The following is a 16266-nucleotide window of genomic DNA, read 5'->3' on the forward strand; positions in this document are numbered from 1 at the left end:
GCAGCAACTTTTGACCCAAATCTACAGATGTATTTGCTAATGGCAAAACAGGTCATTACTGCCTTCTTGTGGCCAATTCCTTCAATGTAATGCAAAGAGAAAGTTAGTCACCTTTGGTAACAATCTTTCAGGTGGATACTTTTATCTACCGACAGATTCCTCACATGGTGAATTATCCCAAGTGGCCAGACTCAATTCTGAAACTCTCATAGATTTCCTACTATGGTAGGGAGAGCTGGCCCTGTCTCAGCGCTGGAAGTGACGGTAGACTGGCATCCCCAGAGCCACAAAGCACCACATTCTTATTTTCTATGTGTTACAAGCAGAGATAAAGTGATAGATCAATTCTAAATCAGTGCAGTGCAATAACTAAATTGCAACCTTTTCAGTATTAGTGGTCCTTAACTATCATTGAGGATGTGGGCGGAACAGTATCCACCAAAAGAGCATTACCAAAGGTACACAGCTTTTTCTTCTGATGCACATTTCTATCTGCAGATTCCTCACCTGCCAAATAGAATCCAAAGCAGTACCTTCTCCCATGTGGGGATGTCAAGGCGGGAACAGATAAAGAAATCCTGGAGGACCAAATATTTGAAATGGCCATCCCTTCTCACCTCTAAATCCAAGCAATAATATTCACAGAAGGTATGAAGAAAAGCCAATGTTGCTGCACGACAAACGACAGCCAAGAAACATCCCAGGCTAGCCCTTACATAGTAGGCTTTGCCCTGGTAAAGGAAGACAGTTGTTTTATAGGCAAGGCATAGCACATTTTTAATATAGTATGATTCAGCAAAACAACTCTGGACTGCCTGGCTTTTTTGTTATCTACATACTCCAAACAGAACCGGTTGTCAGACCTGATCTTCCACATGGAGTTGCTATAATAAGTAACCACTGTACACAAGGCCAGCTAGTGTAATCTCTCCTACTTGGTGGGTTGAGGAGAAGAGAAGGAAGGGTAATGGACTGCACAAATAGAAAGGTGTCAGCATCTTCGAAAAAAAGCTGCCTTAGTCTTAAGGGCCAGTTTGTCCAAAAAGAAGCATGGGAAAGGCAGATTAACATACAGTGCTGCGACTTACCAACCCAGCCAATGAAATGGTCATATAAAAATAGTCTTCCACATAAGCAAACAGAACTGGTAAGTATGAAAGGACACACAAGGTCCATAAAAAGTCAGAATAAGATTAAAATCCAATTGGGGCATTACAAAGGGTATAGAAGGAAACATGTCAGTCTCATCAAAAATGTGATCATAGTTAGTGATCTGAAGAGGTGTGGCTGATCTGGAAGGGAGTGAAATGTCAACAGGGCAGCAATTCACCCTTTGGCAGTGCCAACTAAGCAACCCAGGTGGACCAGTGGCAGAGTAAATTGAAAGATTTTTTGAAGGCAAACCTTCAAAAGGTCTACATTTTATTCTACACACAGGCAACAAATCGGTTCTATCTTTCAGAGTAGATGGGCTTTGTGTAGGAATGACGACTTGAAGGTATAACATCAATAATCTCCAGTGGAATCTTCACTGGAAGACGCTTAGGTGTCTCCGCTCACTGGCCAGGTATGAAGGTGGAGGCTTTACCCTGCGAGCTAAGTCAACCTGGGGATACTGGTAAAGTCCCAGGAGGTCTGGATGGAACACTTTTGGGCCAGTTCCTGACCAGGAGAATGGCTGAGGCCTGGTCCTGGTGACTCCTCCTCAGCACTCAAGGAATTTAGAGTATGGGCTAAAACTCCTAAAGCAGAAAACTCAATTTATTCTAAACATGTCCCCCCAAGCCTCCCTGCAACAGATACTGGAGGGAACAGAACTGTGGGCAATGAGTTTAGCTGTGAGTGGCACAATGTCCACCTCTGGTGTGCCCTGAAGGGCAAGATGGTCTGAATCACATCTAAGTGAAGATCCCACTCATGGTCCACAAGATGACGCAGACTGCCACTGTCAGCCCTGGTGTTCAGTAAGTTACCCAAATGGCTCCAGATGAGCTAGAATCTGTGCTAGTGTCCAATGCCACAATGCTTCCTGAAAGAAAGGATGAGACCCCGCTCATCTCTGTTGACAAACCAATTTGCATTCATTTTTTCTGTCAAGATCTGGATAAACCGGCCACAAAGGGGTGCCAAAAAGGCTTGGAGAGCTAGCTGAAATGCCTGTGGTTTGAGCAAGCTGATATGAAACAGCTGCTTTTCTGGAGACAAGAGTTTTCTGATCACTAGTTCTACCAGATGAGCACCCCACACAATGGATAGCCTCTTGTTTTTCTTGGCCCCCCCTTCGCGTCTTTCTCCATCTTTTTCTTCTTGTGACACTGATTGTCCCTGTCCTCTGCCTCTTGGTGCTGATTGATCCATGTATAATAGTTTCATCTCGTCTAAACTGAAACTATTATACATGGATCAATCAACAATAATGGATAAGAATGAAGACAAGGGCGAGGATAATATTATCATTAATTTATCAAAGCATGAACTAACAAAGCAAGAACTGAGTGTACTTCGGAGGGGCCTTACATTCTGCCCTGAAAGACATTTTCACTATGTAGAAACGAGAATTGATCTCTATAAGTTCATTCGAAAACTGAAGCTAGCTAAGTTCTTCCCTAAAAAGGAGCCCAAAATAAGAGCGGCACCTAACCAAACACAGGATAGATTATAAATAAGTATTGAACAGGGATGAACTAACAGAAACACAAGTAAACAGAATTAAATAGTGACACAGAAGGCCATGTCTATACTAAGTTTAAACCAAAATCAAAATCTTGCCCCAATTTGATCTCAGGAAACAAGATTGACACGTTCTAAGAACTAGTGCTCACAGACTTAGAAAAAGTGGAGAATACGATACATATGAACTATAAAGAGAATCTAAGCTGTGGAGAGGGTGATGCGCTAAAGAAACTGGCCAACAATGGGGAAATAGAAATCAAACCAGCTGACAGGGGAGGGAACATTGTGGTGATGGAGAAGAGTGACTACTTGGAAGAGGCTCTCCGTCAACTAAATGTAACCACAAACTATTGTAAAATATCAAAGAATGCCCTCAATGTTCTAACCATGGACCTACAAAAGAGACTTCACAAATGGCACTTAGAAGGTCTATGGAATGATGATGAACAGCAATATTTGATGAGTGAGTGTCCAGTCGTTCCAACATTGTCCCAAAAATACTTTCTCCCAAAAATACACAAAACACTAATCAAACCAACTGGTAGACCCATTATATCCAGCTGCGGGCCCTTATATGAAAATCTATCACAATATGTGGACTACTTTCTAGCACCGATGGTTAGAAATCTAAGTTCATACATACAAGATACAGGGGATTTTTTTAGATTACTTGAGGACATTGCGTGGCAAGATGGATATGTAATAGTCACCATAGATGTAGTTTCCCTCTATACATCAATCTCACACACAGTGGGACTTAGAGCAGTGGAATACTTCCTGCAACAGAGAAGCATTCATGAGCTGAAACACTCGGAGATGCTATTGGGAATGGTAGAACTATGTCTGAGGAACCACGTATTCATCTTTAATCACCAATTCTATTCCCAGACCTGTGGGACTGCCATGGGGGTTTCCTTTTCACCAAGCTACGCAAACCTCACCATGGGTTGGTGGAAGAAACATGTGGCTTGGAGGGAGGAGAATGATTCAGACATGGAAAAAACTGTCATATGGCTCCGTTACATAGATGACCTATTCTTGATTTGGAATGGTCAAGAGAAACAGTGTAAGGAATTCTTGGACATATTAAATATCAAAGATCTGGGTCTACAATTCACGTACAAAATGAGCAGGACAAGAATAGATTGTTTGGATGTGACTGTATATATTGAGAATGAGAAAATACAGACAACGCTACACCGTAAGACAACAGCAACCAATAGTGTACTACATGGCTCAAGCTTCCACCCGATTTCGCTAAAGAAAAGTATTCCTTATGGGGAATTCATCAGGATGAAGAGAAACTGTTCAGATGCAAAAGAAATGGAAATTAAGTTTGGAGAAGCACAGAAGGGGTTCCTCAGGAGAGGATACAAGTATTGGGATGTAAAACAAGAGGAAAATAGAGCAAGATCTATGACACGTACACAGATACTGATGAACAGTCGGAATTCAGTGATAGAGGAAGATGATTCAACCATGAGACTGATTCTGACCTACACTAGAGAAAATCATAACATTTTGAACATTTTAAATAAACATTGGACTGTGATAAAAAGAAAGATCCAGATATTGGTTAACTCATAGGGATGCGACCAGATGTGACGTACAGAAGGGCACCCTCGTTGAGAGGCTATTTGGTAAAGAGCCACTTTACGTTGACAACACAAGAGAATTGGTTACAGGAAAAAACAAAGGATTCACACATTGCAATAAATGTAAGGCTTGTCGCATTGGCATCAATAAAAAGGACTTTTTGGATTTCAAAGGAAGAAATATACCCATAGAAGAGACGATAACATGTGACACCTCATGTGTTGTGTATGTTATAGAGTTTGTGTGGCTTACGATATGTGGGCAGCACAATATGCCCTCTAAAAAAACATATAATGGAACATATAAGGGCCGTACAAAACGGAGATAGGAGCTATGCACTAACAAAGCACCTACAGTGCCATGATGAAGCAGACTGGCAATATATGCAATATGATGGAATTGCCTGTGTGAAAAAACATGAAAGAGGAAGTGATAGGATATTGCAACTAAGAGGTTTGGAGTACAAAATGATTATCAAACTCAAGACTAAGGTGCCATATGGACTCAACGGGGATGAGGAATTGTACAGTCATTTATACCAACCACGCAGATAAGGGTTGGGAGCAACAGATGAAGACTATAGTCCACAGGTGTATGATTTAAATACAATGTAATGTCTAAGCCAGAAAGGAATGCATATGAGTCATGTAATGTCACCAACTTGACATTGGTTGGAAGGGTAAGCCATCTTGTAAAGATAGATAATGTTAGGCTAGGGACATTGATAAACTTTGGGTATGTCTCCATGGGACAAGGGGGACAATTAAAATTTAGTAGTACTTATGAGGGGGAGCGCAGTCCAAGAAGTGTGTGTATATATTTTACACAAATATGTGCGACAATAGTAATATTAAATCCCACTAGTTTGGAAGAATATACCTATACAATATATGGTGACACACATAGACTACGTATCCCGGTAAAGGTGATATAATTGACGAGATAACAAAGATAGAAAAGATAAAAAAGTGTTAAGAAGTGGAGCCAAATGTATCCATTGTGAACAAAGTGGGGAAATATATAGTAAAAACAACACGAATACTATCTAGTAGATGACCACATTGAAAGATTGAGAGAATAATTGTAACACTAACTGTCAGCTGACATACTTTCAATGAGAAAGCCCTGTGTATATAAAATATAAGGTGGGGAAGGAGAATATGAACATCAATGTCAGAAAGCTATGGGGTACTGCAAGAGTGGTATGCAAAATGGTTTTAGTTGTGTTTAGGTTGTATTTTGTTTAATTGCACTACATTTCCCAGAATGCTGCTTAATGGCAGAGATTGGAAGTACATAAAAATAGGCAACATAAACTGTGATAGTCAAAAAGTGTTGGTGATGAGGATGGTGGCTCTGAAGAAGAATAAATATTGATACAAAGTCTTTTGGAGTGCTGTGAATTATTTTTGGAAAGAATTAATTACAGGGAATTGGTCCATCCCTGACGCAGGCACCAACCAAGGAGCGCACCGTGAGAGGACTGCTTTGTGTATGTATGTGTGTATGTATATATATATATATATATATATATATATATATATATATATATATATATATATATATATATATATATATAAAACTTAATGTAATTTTACCCCCCAAAAAGTGTCAAGTTGGGTCTTGTTGTGCTTGTTGTGCAAGGAAAGTTTTTTGGGTGGTCTGTCAAGCGGGGCAGAGAAAAAGGGAAGGGGTGTCAAAAAGTGCATTTCCTATGTTAATTCCCATAGAGATTTTAGACACTACTACAGCCCGAACTGCTGGATGAAATTACACCAAATTTGGTGGAAAGGTAGCTCTTGGTCCAGAAAGTGCCCTTTTTGTTATTTAGTGTAAATCCATTCAGTGGGCTGAAGGTTCAAATCCTAATATTGCTTGGCAATGTGTTTGCTTATTCACTAGTGTTTTGACTGTTAAACCTTCCTAGTGTTGGAACATTCACATTTCTTTCCTATCACATGCATGGTCTGAAGTCATAGGTATGTCTGGAAACAGCAGGGTAAGGAGTCACCTGTGGTGTAATGGTTAAGGTCGCAGACCCTCATACTGAAAGTTGAGGGTTCTACTCCAGGTGTGTCGGTGGTCTTCTCCCTTCTTTCATTTATTTTAAACTTCAATAGCTAAAGGTTCACACTAAAAGGTGATCTCACTCATTTTAAATGACAAATACACTTTTCTTTTTAATTTATTCTACAATATCTCATTCTACGCATCTCATTCACAAAGGCCTAAATTGCTCTCTCTCTGAATCTTTCAATTACCCTCTCACTCTCTAAGAGGTGGGTGGTTAGGGGGTGGGCTGCAGGGCCTGGCCGCGCATGGCCAGTGGTTATAGGGGGTTGACCCTGCTGCCAACTGCTACAGTGCATGACCGAAGGCTGTATGCAGCAGTGGTTGGATTAATGTACAGTAATGAAAATTACTTTCTGATAAAGAAAAACATAGAAATTCACTAAAAGAAAAAAAAGTTACAGAGATGTTATAGTTAGAAAATAGAATTTAAAAAACAGAGAAATTCACTTAAAAAAACTAAGTTTACAGGAACGTTATAGTTAGGTTCTGAATTTACTCATACAAAACCACAGAAATTCAGCAGTTATAGTTATCTCAAGTACTAACTCGTATCTCAAGGAACTATAACTCACGCCCCACTGCTAATTGCCCCACAAATTATGGCACTCATGACATCTTTGATAACATCATTGATGTTACTGTAACATCTGCATTTATAGTTACTTGAGATAACTAACTATAACTGGTGAATTTCTATGGTTTTGTACGAGTAACTTCAGAACCTAACTATAACATCCCTCTAACCTTTGGTTTTTTAAAGTGAATATGCATATATATATATATCAGATGTCATTTTTGTAATAAAGAACAACGTGTAAACATGTAGATAAAATGTACACATTCAGCAGTTCGGAAAGCAATAGTGAAGCACATTTGTTTGCAATCTGAAGCATGATTGAAACGAAGATATTAATAGAATGAAAACAAATGAAGATAAATATTCACTGAAACCCGATTTCCACTCATTATCATTTGTGTGCAATATAGTTTTATCTGTAAAACTGTATGTCTATGCCAATTTAGCGAATATTTCATTAGAAAATGTGCTGTATGTAAATTACAGTGTGTGATCACACAATGCTTTAGTTACATTAAGAAACAGACCACCTCATGTCCATTAATGCTAAATGGGTCGCAAAGGTTTGTTGTTCTACAAACTGCATCATGGTTCTAAGAAGTCTGGGAAGCACGGATGTAGGAAAATGCCTCTTTTTGCTTGATCACCCAAAAGATTTTCACTGATGTTGCTGCTTTTTCAACTCAGAGTGCACTGAGGTCTGGCTACTAGACCTCAGTGCCAGTGCTCTGACCCTTAAAAGTGTATGTTTCATTGGCTTATACCTAATTGACATAAGTTAACTCACTTATAAGTCCTCGAGATATGGTGCCAGGTGATCCAGGACCTATAAGTTAAAGTCCTTGTGGGCTTCAGTATTAATTGTGCCACTCAAAGTGCGACAAAGTAAAGCATGCCTCCCTGCCTGCCAATGCAGACTGGTAGAGCAGTTTTAAACTGCTAACTCGACTTTGACATTTACACTAATGATATAAAGTCCAGACAGTCCCTGTTAATACATTTATAAGGCCTGTCAAGCCCTAAGGCAGGGTTCTGTATATTAAAAAGGAGGGCATGTGTTTTTATGTCCTAACAGTAAAAACCTGAAATTGTTGTGGGTCGAAAGGGGAGTGCCCCGGCAACCCCAGCCGGGTTCCCAGCCAGTAATTCTAGTGGGTGCCGGCTCTGTTCCTTTGCTCCTGAATGTGCTGCAGCAGCTGGTGGAAGCAGCTCTTTTTGGTCTGCTCCTGCATGAATGGGAGCAGAGTTGGGCTCTCTGCTCGGGCAGGGAACTCAGCGGTGTCATGGGGTGAGGTCCCCAGGACACTGCACTTATCGGGCCACACTTATCTGGCCATGGGGGATGGGGACCCTGGGGCCGATCTACGGCTCGTAGAGGGGGGCCCACCATTGCCCCTACCCTCCACCCCAAAATGTAAATCTCTGCCGTCATAAGGGTAGGGAAGAGGGCCGCATGCCACTCCCCTAGAAAACAAATGGCGAAGCAGATGGGGTCCTGGGGCCTAAAAAAGGGCTGGGAAGGATGGTTATGTGAAATCTTCCCCATTTATTTAAAAATTGCCCCAAGGGATGGGATCCCCAGTGTTTAAACAAAGGCTTGGGAGGTGAGGCCATGCACCTCCCCTCCCTTCTCCATTTACTGAAAAGCAGCCCTGGGGGGTCCCAGGGACCTATAAATGGCTTGGGGAGCGGGACGCAAGCTGCCTCCTCCCAAAACAATATAACGGCTAACCCCCCTGCTGCCTAGGCCATCCTGGGTAGGCTCATATTTAGATAAACAGTGAGAGCCAACATTTGTTTTTTGTTTTTGTTTTTTAAATTAAATCAGCAGCACAGATCCTCGGTGCCAATTAAAAAAATATATGTTCTTAGCCCTTGGGGGTATACCTACCCTGTCCTCCTATATGCTTTTTATAAGCTTTATTGTAGGACAAGGAACTAAGTGCCCAAGTCCTATAATGACTGCTACCACATCTTTGTTGGTGTGGCAGCAGCTGATCAGAAGATATCCTGCGATATGCTAGATCTGCGAATCCTCTGCGATGTAAAGAATGCAAATATCTTTAAACTTAATTCCTCAAAACTAGTGAACGGATTTGGAGGAAGGACAATGGTGTATGGTGGTTATGAAGTAAAGTCATGGCAGTGCAAGGGTGTGAGTGCAATTGTTTGTGGGTGCCTGGGTGGTTTCGGAGTGCTACTGAATTGTTGGTGTGCCAAAATATGGCACAGCAGTATGACTGATTGAGCATAGGGCTAGCACTGAGATCATAATCAGAGCTGAGGTCGTAGTAATAATGGAGTCCTATAGATGACTGAGTGATAAGAGGAAATGGTAGCCTGGTGGTAATTTCAATATGCGGAATCAATTTGTTACCTGTGTGTCAAGTGGCAGTGCTACACTGTGGGAGGGAGATAAAGTGGTGTGTGGTGGAAGAGCTGAGGTGCAAAAGCTATACAGCAGTGGTTTGTTGATGGCAATGTGAAGCTGTAATTTGATACTAGTGATGCTAGTGCCATGATGAAGTTGGTGCAGCAGTGCTCATGTGATGCTGTGGTACAGGAGGAGGGTCATAGGCTGGTTGCATGCACATTAATATGTGGGTTAGTACCTAGGTGATGTAAGTTGTAATACAGTAAAATGTGGTGTGAGGTGGTAGTGTGGGGCGGCAAAGTGATGGAATGAGTAGGGAAGCGATGTGGCAGTAGCCTTTTAGGTTGTAGTGTGGCTGCATGGTGCTAGGAGCAATAATGAGTTGGTGGAGGCTATAACATGGTGCTGTGAGATAGTGCACTTATGTGGGTGGCAGCCTATGTAGTAGAATAGGGGCTAGTGATAGGGTTCTAAAGCCTCATTAACAGGTCCACTGTAATGGGACCAGGAATTCTAGCCCAGAGTTAACATTACAGGATGGTTCAGTAACTGTGGGACTTGAAAAACTGTGCCACTACAGGTTAGTCCTCAGCCTCAGCCACATTTTCATTAGTAGATTCCAGCTGTTTTCAGCAACCAGGAGAACCCGGGGAAACTGTTGATGCCCACAGGTTTAGTGTTTCTCGTGATTTCAGTGGGCCGAGTATCCAAGGTTGTTAAGTGCGCTGGAGATGGTGTGATAAAGTAATGTTTAGGGGAAGGGTGGACTGTGTTGTAATGTGATGTACTGTATGGGTGCTGAGTGGTAGCATGGCACGGTAGAGCAGCCCTAGAAGCATGATTCTGGGAATGCTGTGAGGTGCTCCGAGGAGGAAGTGCTCTACTGGATGTGGAAATACAGTGTTGTGTGTGAAAGATTAGTGCTAGAGGTGGGAGTTAAGTACTTGGAAGCATTAGAAGGTGATCAAAAGTGTAAGTCTGTATGGAGGAGGTATTGCAGATCAAGATCGGGCAATGATTTGGGCATAATAGTCTGGTAGTAGGAGAAGCCACGACAGTATGGCAAGGTACTGGTGTGGTAGAATGGATGTTACTGCAACCAGAGGTGGCAGTTCAGTGGAGGGCTAAGCAGTGAAAAAACGGGCGATGGTTATGAAGTTCTGTATGCTGGTAACATACAGTTGCAGTGCTGACCGATGGTGTGGGTCTTTCTACACTGATGAAGATAGTCATGCAGAGGTGGGTGCGATAGCATTATGCTGGTTAAATCCAATAGCCCGTGTAAGTACTACAAACAAACACAAAGAGTTTCCAAGTATTAACAGATCAAAGGAGTGGGAAGGAAGGACACTTTGAAAAGCAGTATCTTCACCTATTACTTTAACGCAGACTATTATGTAAAGCTTTGAATCAATTCTGGAAGACTATATTCAGGCTTTGGCTTTCTGAAAGAAGAAAACTCCTCCCTCTATTGCTAAGCCTTTTTTCTTTGGGGACTATCAATATTATGCTGTGACTGGCATGCAAAGCAAATTCAAAATATTCAAGCTTGTAGAAGCACATTATTGTTGAAGTTCCCAGAGCACTACTATAAATAGCCCTGTGGGAGGTGGGTCGTACTGTTGAGCTGGGGGTGACAGTACACTGATGGACCGTGGAAGCAGGGGGCTTAGGAGACTGCAGTGCTGTATGCCAACAGTGCAGGGGTGCGGTGGACATACACTGTGGTACTGCAATGTTGGGAGGTTAGTACTAGTTGGATGAGTGCCCACGCCATATTGGGCTCAACCACATGGAGAAACGACAAAATGGCTTCACACTGTTAACAGATTTTGTGTCCGACTCCCACACTGCCGGCAGACTGGACGTTGAATTATTCTGTATAATGGATGCACAAACCCCTCAACAATCACAATCACAAGGCTAATATAAAGTGCTCAGATGAAAAGCGTAAATGCTTTACTGAGTAGCAAAATCTACTGCACAAAAAGCTCTGTACAGCAAAGCAATAACTGAAAAAATGCTATGTGGTTTTTATTAGTCCAAAAGTTTTTTTCCTACTCAGTCTAATATTTCGTCCTTTTATCCAGTTAATTTCACTCACAGTAACACAAATGCTTGGTGTACAACGTTACATTATTAAGTTACAATATTTTACTGACCTCCCAGCCTAATCCAGCGACAAAATCCTCGTAGGCTTTGCTTCCTCCAGTGTTAGACAATATTGAGCATTTGTCTTCTTGTCCTTCGGCAATGTAAAAAACTGCAATCTTGTGGGTTTCCCGGCTATGTTGAAATGAAAAGGAAATCTTAGAACCGCAGAAAAATGGAGACATTTATGGTACCAGTAGAGTGAAATACAGGTACATTTGATACATTCATTTCCGACATCTATAAAGCACCTTTATGATCAGCAACATGAATCAATCAACAACAACAGAAGGAACTGTCAACATGATGATCAAATGGACTTTCTCAACAAAGGCATTAAAGTTAAAAGTGAAAAAAGTTAAAGCTCAAGAACAAAAGAAGTCAAGAAAGAAATGATCCCCACTTAATTTACCAGAGGGTAGGACGGCCCAATGGCTAACTGTTGTTTTGAATTGCCTATTCAGATTTACAGACTTTCAACCAGGGACCAGCAGCAGCTTCTCCATTATGGCGGAGGAGCGTTGCACCATGGCTGGAGGCAGCAGATGCAATTGCAAACATGAAAAATAAAAGGATATTAAAAAACGTTATCATTTTATTTTTCATCATGAAGCCAGAGTCAAGTCTTGGGGGTGGGGCCATGCTGATGAAAACACCAAGCATGAAGGAGGAGTGGTAGGCACTGCAAGTATGCATGCCAGTTTGGCTGCCTGTCTAAGGACGGCCAAACTGAAAAGTGCACTTAGATTTCTGTAGACTACAATACGAGCTGTGTTGCACAGCCTGGTGGAGAACAGAAGGCACAGGCTTCTTGGTCCCTGTGGGAGCGTAAAACCTGGCCGCTCAGACCAATCTCATGCTGGGTAATAATATTACCAGCAAGAGAGAGGCGTCTGGATTGGCGTAGGGGAGTCTAAGAACCTGTGCACCAGCAGCAGAGGAAGAGCAGAGCACTGAGGCAGCAGGGCGGCGGCTAAGTTAAATCTTACTTTTTGTGATTGTCACCCATGCTGCCCCACAACTTTTCGATAACAGCAGTCACAACTGCCAGAGACCAGAAAATCATAAATCACAATTACAACTAGGTTCAATATGTAACTGTAATATTCTTTATAGCACTTTCTAGTATCGGTTTTACTATTTAAGAGTAACACAATACTAATACACAACTCAAGGGCAGTAGTAGATCAAATTGTATTGTACATTTTTGATGAAGTCATTGCAATATATAACAAGAAATCAAATTTAAAATACACGAAAAGAGTAGCAGTAGAGATTACAGCATCCCTCTACCACACAAAGTCAAAAACAATTAATCAGTCTACCCTGCATCAAAGAAAACATGTCCTAACAGATCAAATGCAAACTTTACAGCACTTGAACAGTCTTACATTAGTTTATTTCTTTTGGATAGTGTTTATCCATTGCTGGTTTTAAGACATGAACTTAGTAACCCTACTAATCAGGCAAAAGAGAATCATCAAAAGAAAATAAAACTACTGACATTATAGTTCTCACACCCTCTTTTTCTGGATTAGTCTTACTCATTTGCTGAGTAATAAAAACAAGATTTTAACTAAGCTTGTCCAGGTGGCTTCACGAACTCTCAAACTGACATAATGATGAACAAATTACTGACCCACAGTAACAATCTTTCTGGTGGATACTCTAACTGCAAATTCCTCACCTTGTGAATAATCTCCAGGTTTCAGACTGGATTCAGAAACTTTAAGGCATTATTTCTGCACACTTGTAGGCGGCCTCACATGGTGCTGCACTGACCTGATTACGCTCCAAAAGTGACGAGAAGTAACGAGTGGAGTCGTACATGAGCACCACCCATGCATTCTGACATCCAAGTATCTACCAGAAAGATTGTCTCCAAATGTAAGTAACTTGTGCTTCTGATAGGTACTTCTAACCGTAGACACTTCACCTTCTGAACAGATACCATAGCAGTACTTCCTTGATGGTGGGTCTGTGAACCGGCTCAGACCAAATATCATGCCGGATTGAGCAAGCACAAGGCCCCTCTTCAAGGCCCGGTTGAGGTAGTAGTGCTTTGCTGTGGTGGAATAAGCGTGAATACCTTCTGGAGGCTGCTTCTTGTCCAGTGAGTGGCATATCTTAATGCAAGAACAATCCATCAGAAGATAGTCCGTTTTTGCACTGCCTTGCCCTTCTTTGCCCTGAAGAACTCCACAAAGAGATGATCGTTCACCTGATATTCTCTGGTGCAAGCCATATAAAAGCTTAGTGCTCTCTTATGGTCCAAACAATGGAGTCTCCTTTCCTCCTTAGAGGCCTGAGGTAGGGCAAACAATACCAGGAGCATGATACCCTGTCCAACATGAAATGAAGTGACCACTTTTGGCCAAAATGAAGCAAGGAGCTCGGGTCCTCAATATCAACTTATCTGGGAAGAATGCTGTATAAGAAAGAGCCTGCATCTCACTCACACTCCGCCAGTGTTATGGTGGCAAGAAAGACTATTTTCAACATCAAAATAACTGTGCAGTGACTCAAAAGGAACACGCATCAGAAAAGAAATAACTAAATTCAAGCCTCATTGTTGGCATTGCAAAGCGGTTTGGCAGGCAAAAATACTGCAAACCTTTAAAGAAATTTAATCACAACAGATGTATTGAATAAAGAGGGCTTTTCCAGCAAATGCAGAAAAGCTCAGATACACAGCCCCAGTTGGTCACAGCAGTAAACCACACCTCCAGCAGTACACCTCCTGTCTGCATAATGTGTGAGATATAATTGCTGGCACTCTCTTGCCCCTATGGAGAAAGCACTCATCAAGAAACTTAGAAGGAAGGTTTAAGGAGGCCAATTGCTGCTGCTCAATCTCTAAGCATGGGGAAGTAGATTTTAAAGGCCTGGGTGCAGCACCTTGCCCAGCTGTTGTGAAAGAATCTGCTCCAGAAGTGGCAGTTTCATCAGAATACCAATGTTCATGCCCAAGAGTTCCAGGTCCCAGACTCTCCTGGCTCCTGCCACCAGGATGACTTGGTCCTGGTCTTTCCTTTTCTTCAGAATTTGGGACAGGAGAGAGAGTGGCGGGGGGCATACAGGAGTTTTGAGCTCCACTCTAGGCCTACTGCACCTCCAGAGAGAGCCTTCTTGGGAACTCCAATGTGCAAATGTGCTGACATTATGCCTTCTTTGCAGTGGCGAAAAGACGGGAGAGGGGTTTCCCAACTGAAGGAAGACTCTTGCACTAACTCAAAGTGTAACTGCTATTCGTAGTTCACTATCAATGTTTCAAATCCCCTGGCGTTTAGAGATCCCCCGCCAGATGATTCATCATAACAGAAATTCCCTGGTGATCAGCCACTTCTAAAGGCATAGAGTTAACTAGCACAGGGCTCAAGATCTTTGCCCACCCTGTTTGCTGCAGTATTGCATTGTGGTGATATTTTTCGAGAGCACCTGCACCAGTCTTCCACTGATGGTAGGCAGAAAGACATCAACACCAGTTGAATCACCTTCAGCTTCAACAAACTGATTTGGAATTGAGCTTCAGCTGGAGTCAAGACACATCTGCTATTCACCTCTCTTAGATGGCCTCCCTAACTCGGAAGCGATGCATTAGTCATCACTGCCAAATCTGGGTGGGGTAAGGAGAGGGGCCTGCCAAAGACTCAATTACAGTTACGTACTGCCTCTGGGCGCCGAATTGCACCTGGGTGGATGGCAGCATATTGGTCACAGAGACCTGGCCAGATCCCAGGAACCAAAGACACATCTCCTATGGGTCTGTGGCCGACGTCTGCTTGCAGCAATCTCTGTATGTCTTTAAACCTGTAGTTTCCTTTATGAGACTGGCAGAAAAACAATTTGGAAATGTCAAAGCTCGATAAAGGATGGGAGTCGAGCACTTTATCAGCATTGCACAACGTGAAAGGAAGGAACTAACAGTGCACAAATGTAGCATTTATATATTCAGTTCTGCTCCATCATTTCTATGGGGTGCGAATCAGTGCTGTGGCACACAACACATCTACCAGCACGGGAGCACTGCTGAAAAATTCTCTTGATCCTGTCTAGCTTCTGGGGACATTCTCAAGGTAAGGAATGACTTCCTCTAGAATGATTGTCCACACTTGTACGTTGTCAATCCTCTTCCAAAAAAACAATACAAATCCTAAGAATAATTGTTGACTTTCAGCTCACTCACTCTTCTAAATAAATGAAGTGGTCAATGACACCAAATTCCAACTCTCATTGCCCCGAAAAGTCCAACCATTTTCCTCCACCAATTAGTGGGTGGAGGCAATGAAAGCCTTGGAAGTAACTGTATTACTTAAATATTTCTAATATACACTAGGACAAACTGCCTAAAGCATTTGTAAAAACAAAGATCACACTGACCCTAAATCCATAAAAGAAGACTTACGTTAAACTATCCTAAAAATCACTCATAGACTTCTACTGGAGAGATGGATTCAATTAAAAATCCAATGCATCCGGTACAGGACATACTGGGGAAAAGACCCAGACTACCTCCAGAACCTGGCACCACACCACTGCCTAACACGTCACCACATCAGCAAACTTGTCAAACTAAATTTAAATGAATGAAATAGGAAAGGTAGATCCCTTGGACTTCAAAACCCGAAACAGTGGAACACCTAGCCCCCACAAACGGACAACAGAATGCAGCCAACTTCCAGAAACTCCTAAAAACAAAACTGGGCACGTAGGACTTGAGCTAACCATGTTATTGGTACCACTTGGGGGGATGGGTTCTAATATGATTTCTTGGCAAGCTATGGACGCCTAGAGATGGAAAATATGTGCTAGCAAGTCATAA

General features: G+C 42.1%; 1 protein-coding gene across 5 annotated transcripts in view; it reads right to left on the bottom strand.

The window, feature by feature from the left end:
* The window catches only part of RALGAPA2 (Ral GTPase activating protein catalytic subunit alpha 2), a 1651508-nt gene that overhangs the window by 494184 nt on the left and 1141058 nt on the right, over nucleotides 1-16266 (bottom strand). For all 5 annotated transcript variants that reach the window (XM_069234346.1, XM_069234347.1, XM_069234343.1 and 2 more), the window contains one exon: nucleotides 11456-11579. In XM_069234346.1, the coding sequence (XP_069090447.1) occupies nucleotides 11456-11579 (124 nt within the window). The remainder of the gene's footprint in view (nucleotides 1-11455; nucleotides 11580-16266) is intronic.

The sequence above is a fragment of the Pleurodeles waltl genome, chromosome 5, assembly GCF_031143425.1.
Source record: "Pleurodeles waltl isolate 20211129_DDA chromosome 5, aPleWal1.hap1.20221129, whole genome shotgun sequence".
NCBI classification, from domain to species: Eukaryota; Metazoa; Chordata; class Amphibia; order Caudata; family Salamandridae; genus Pleurodeles; species Pleurodeles waltl.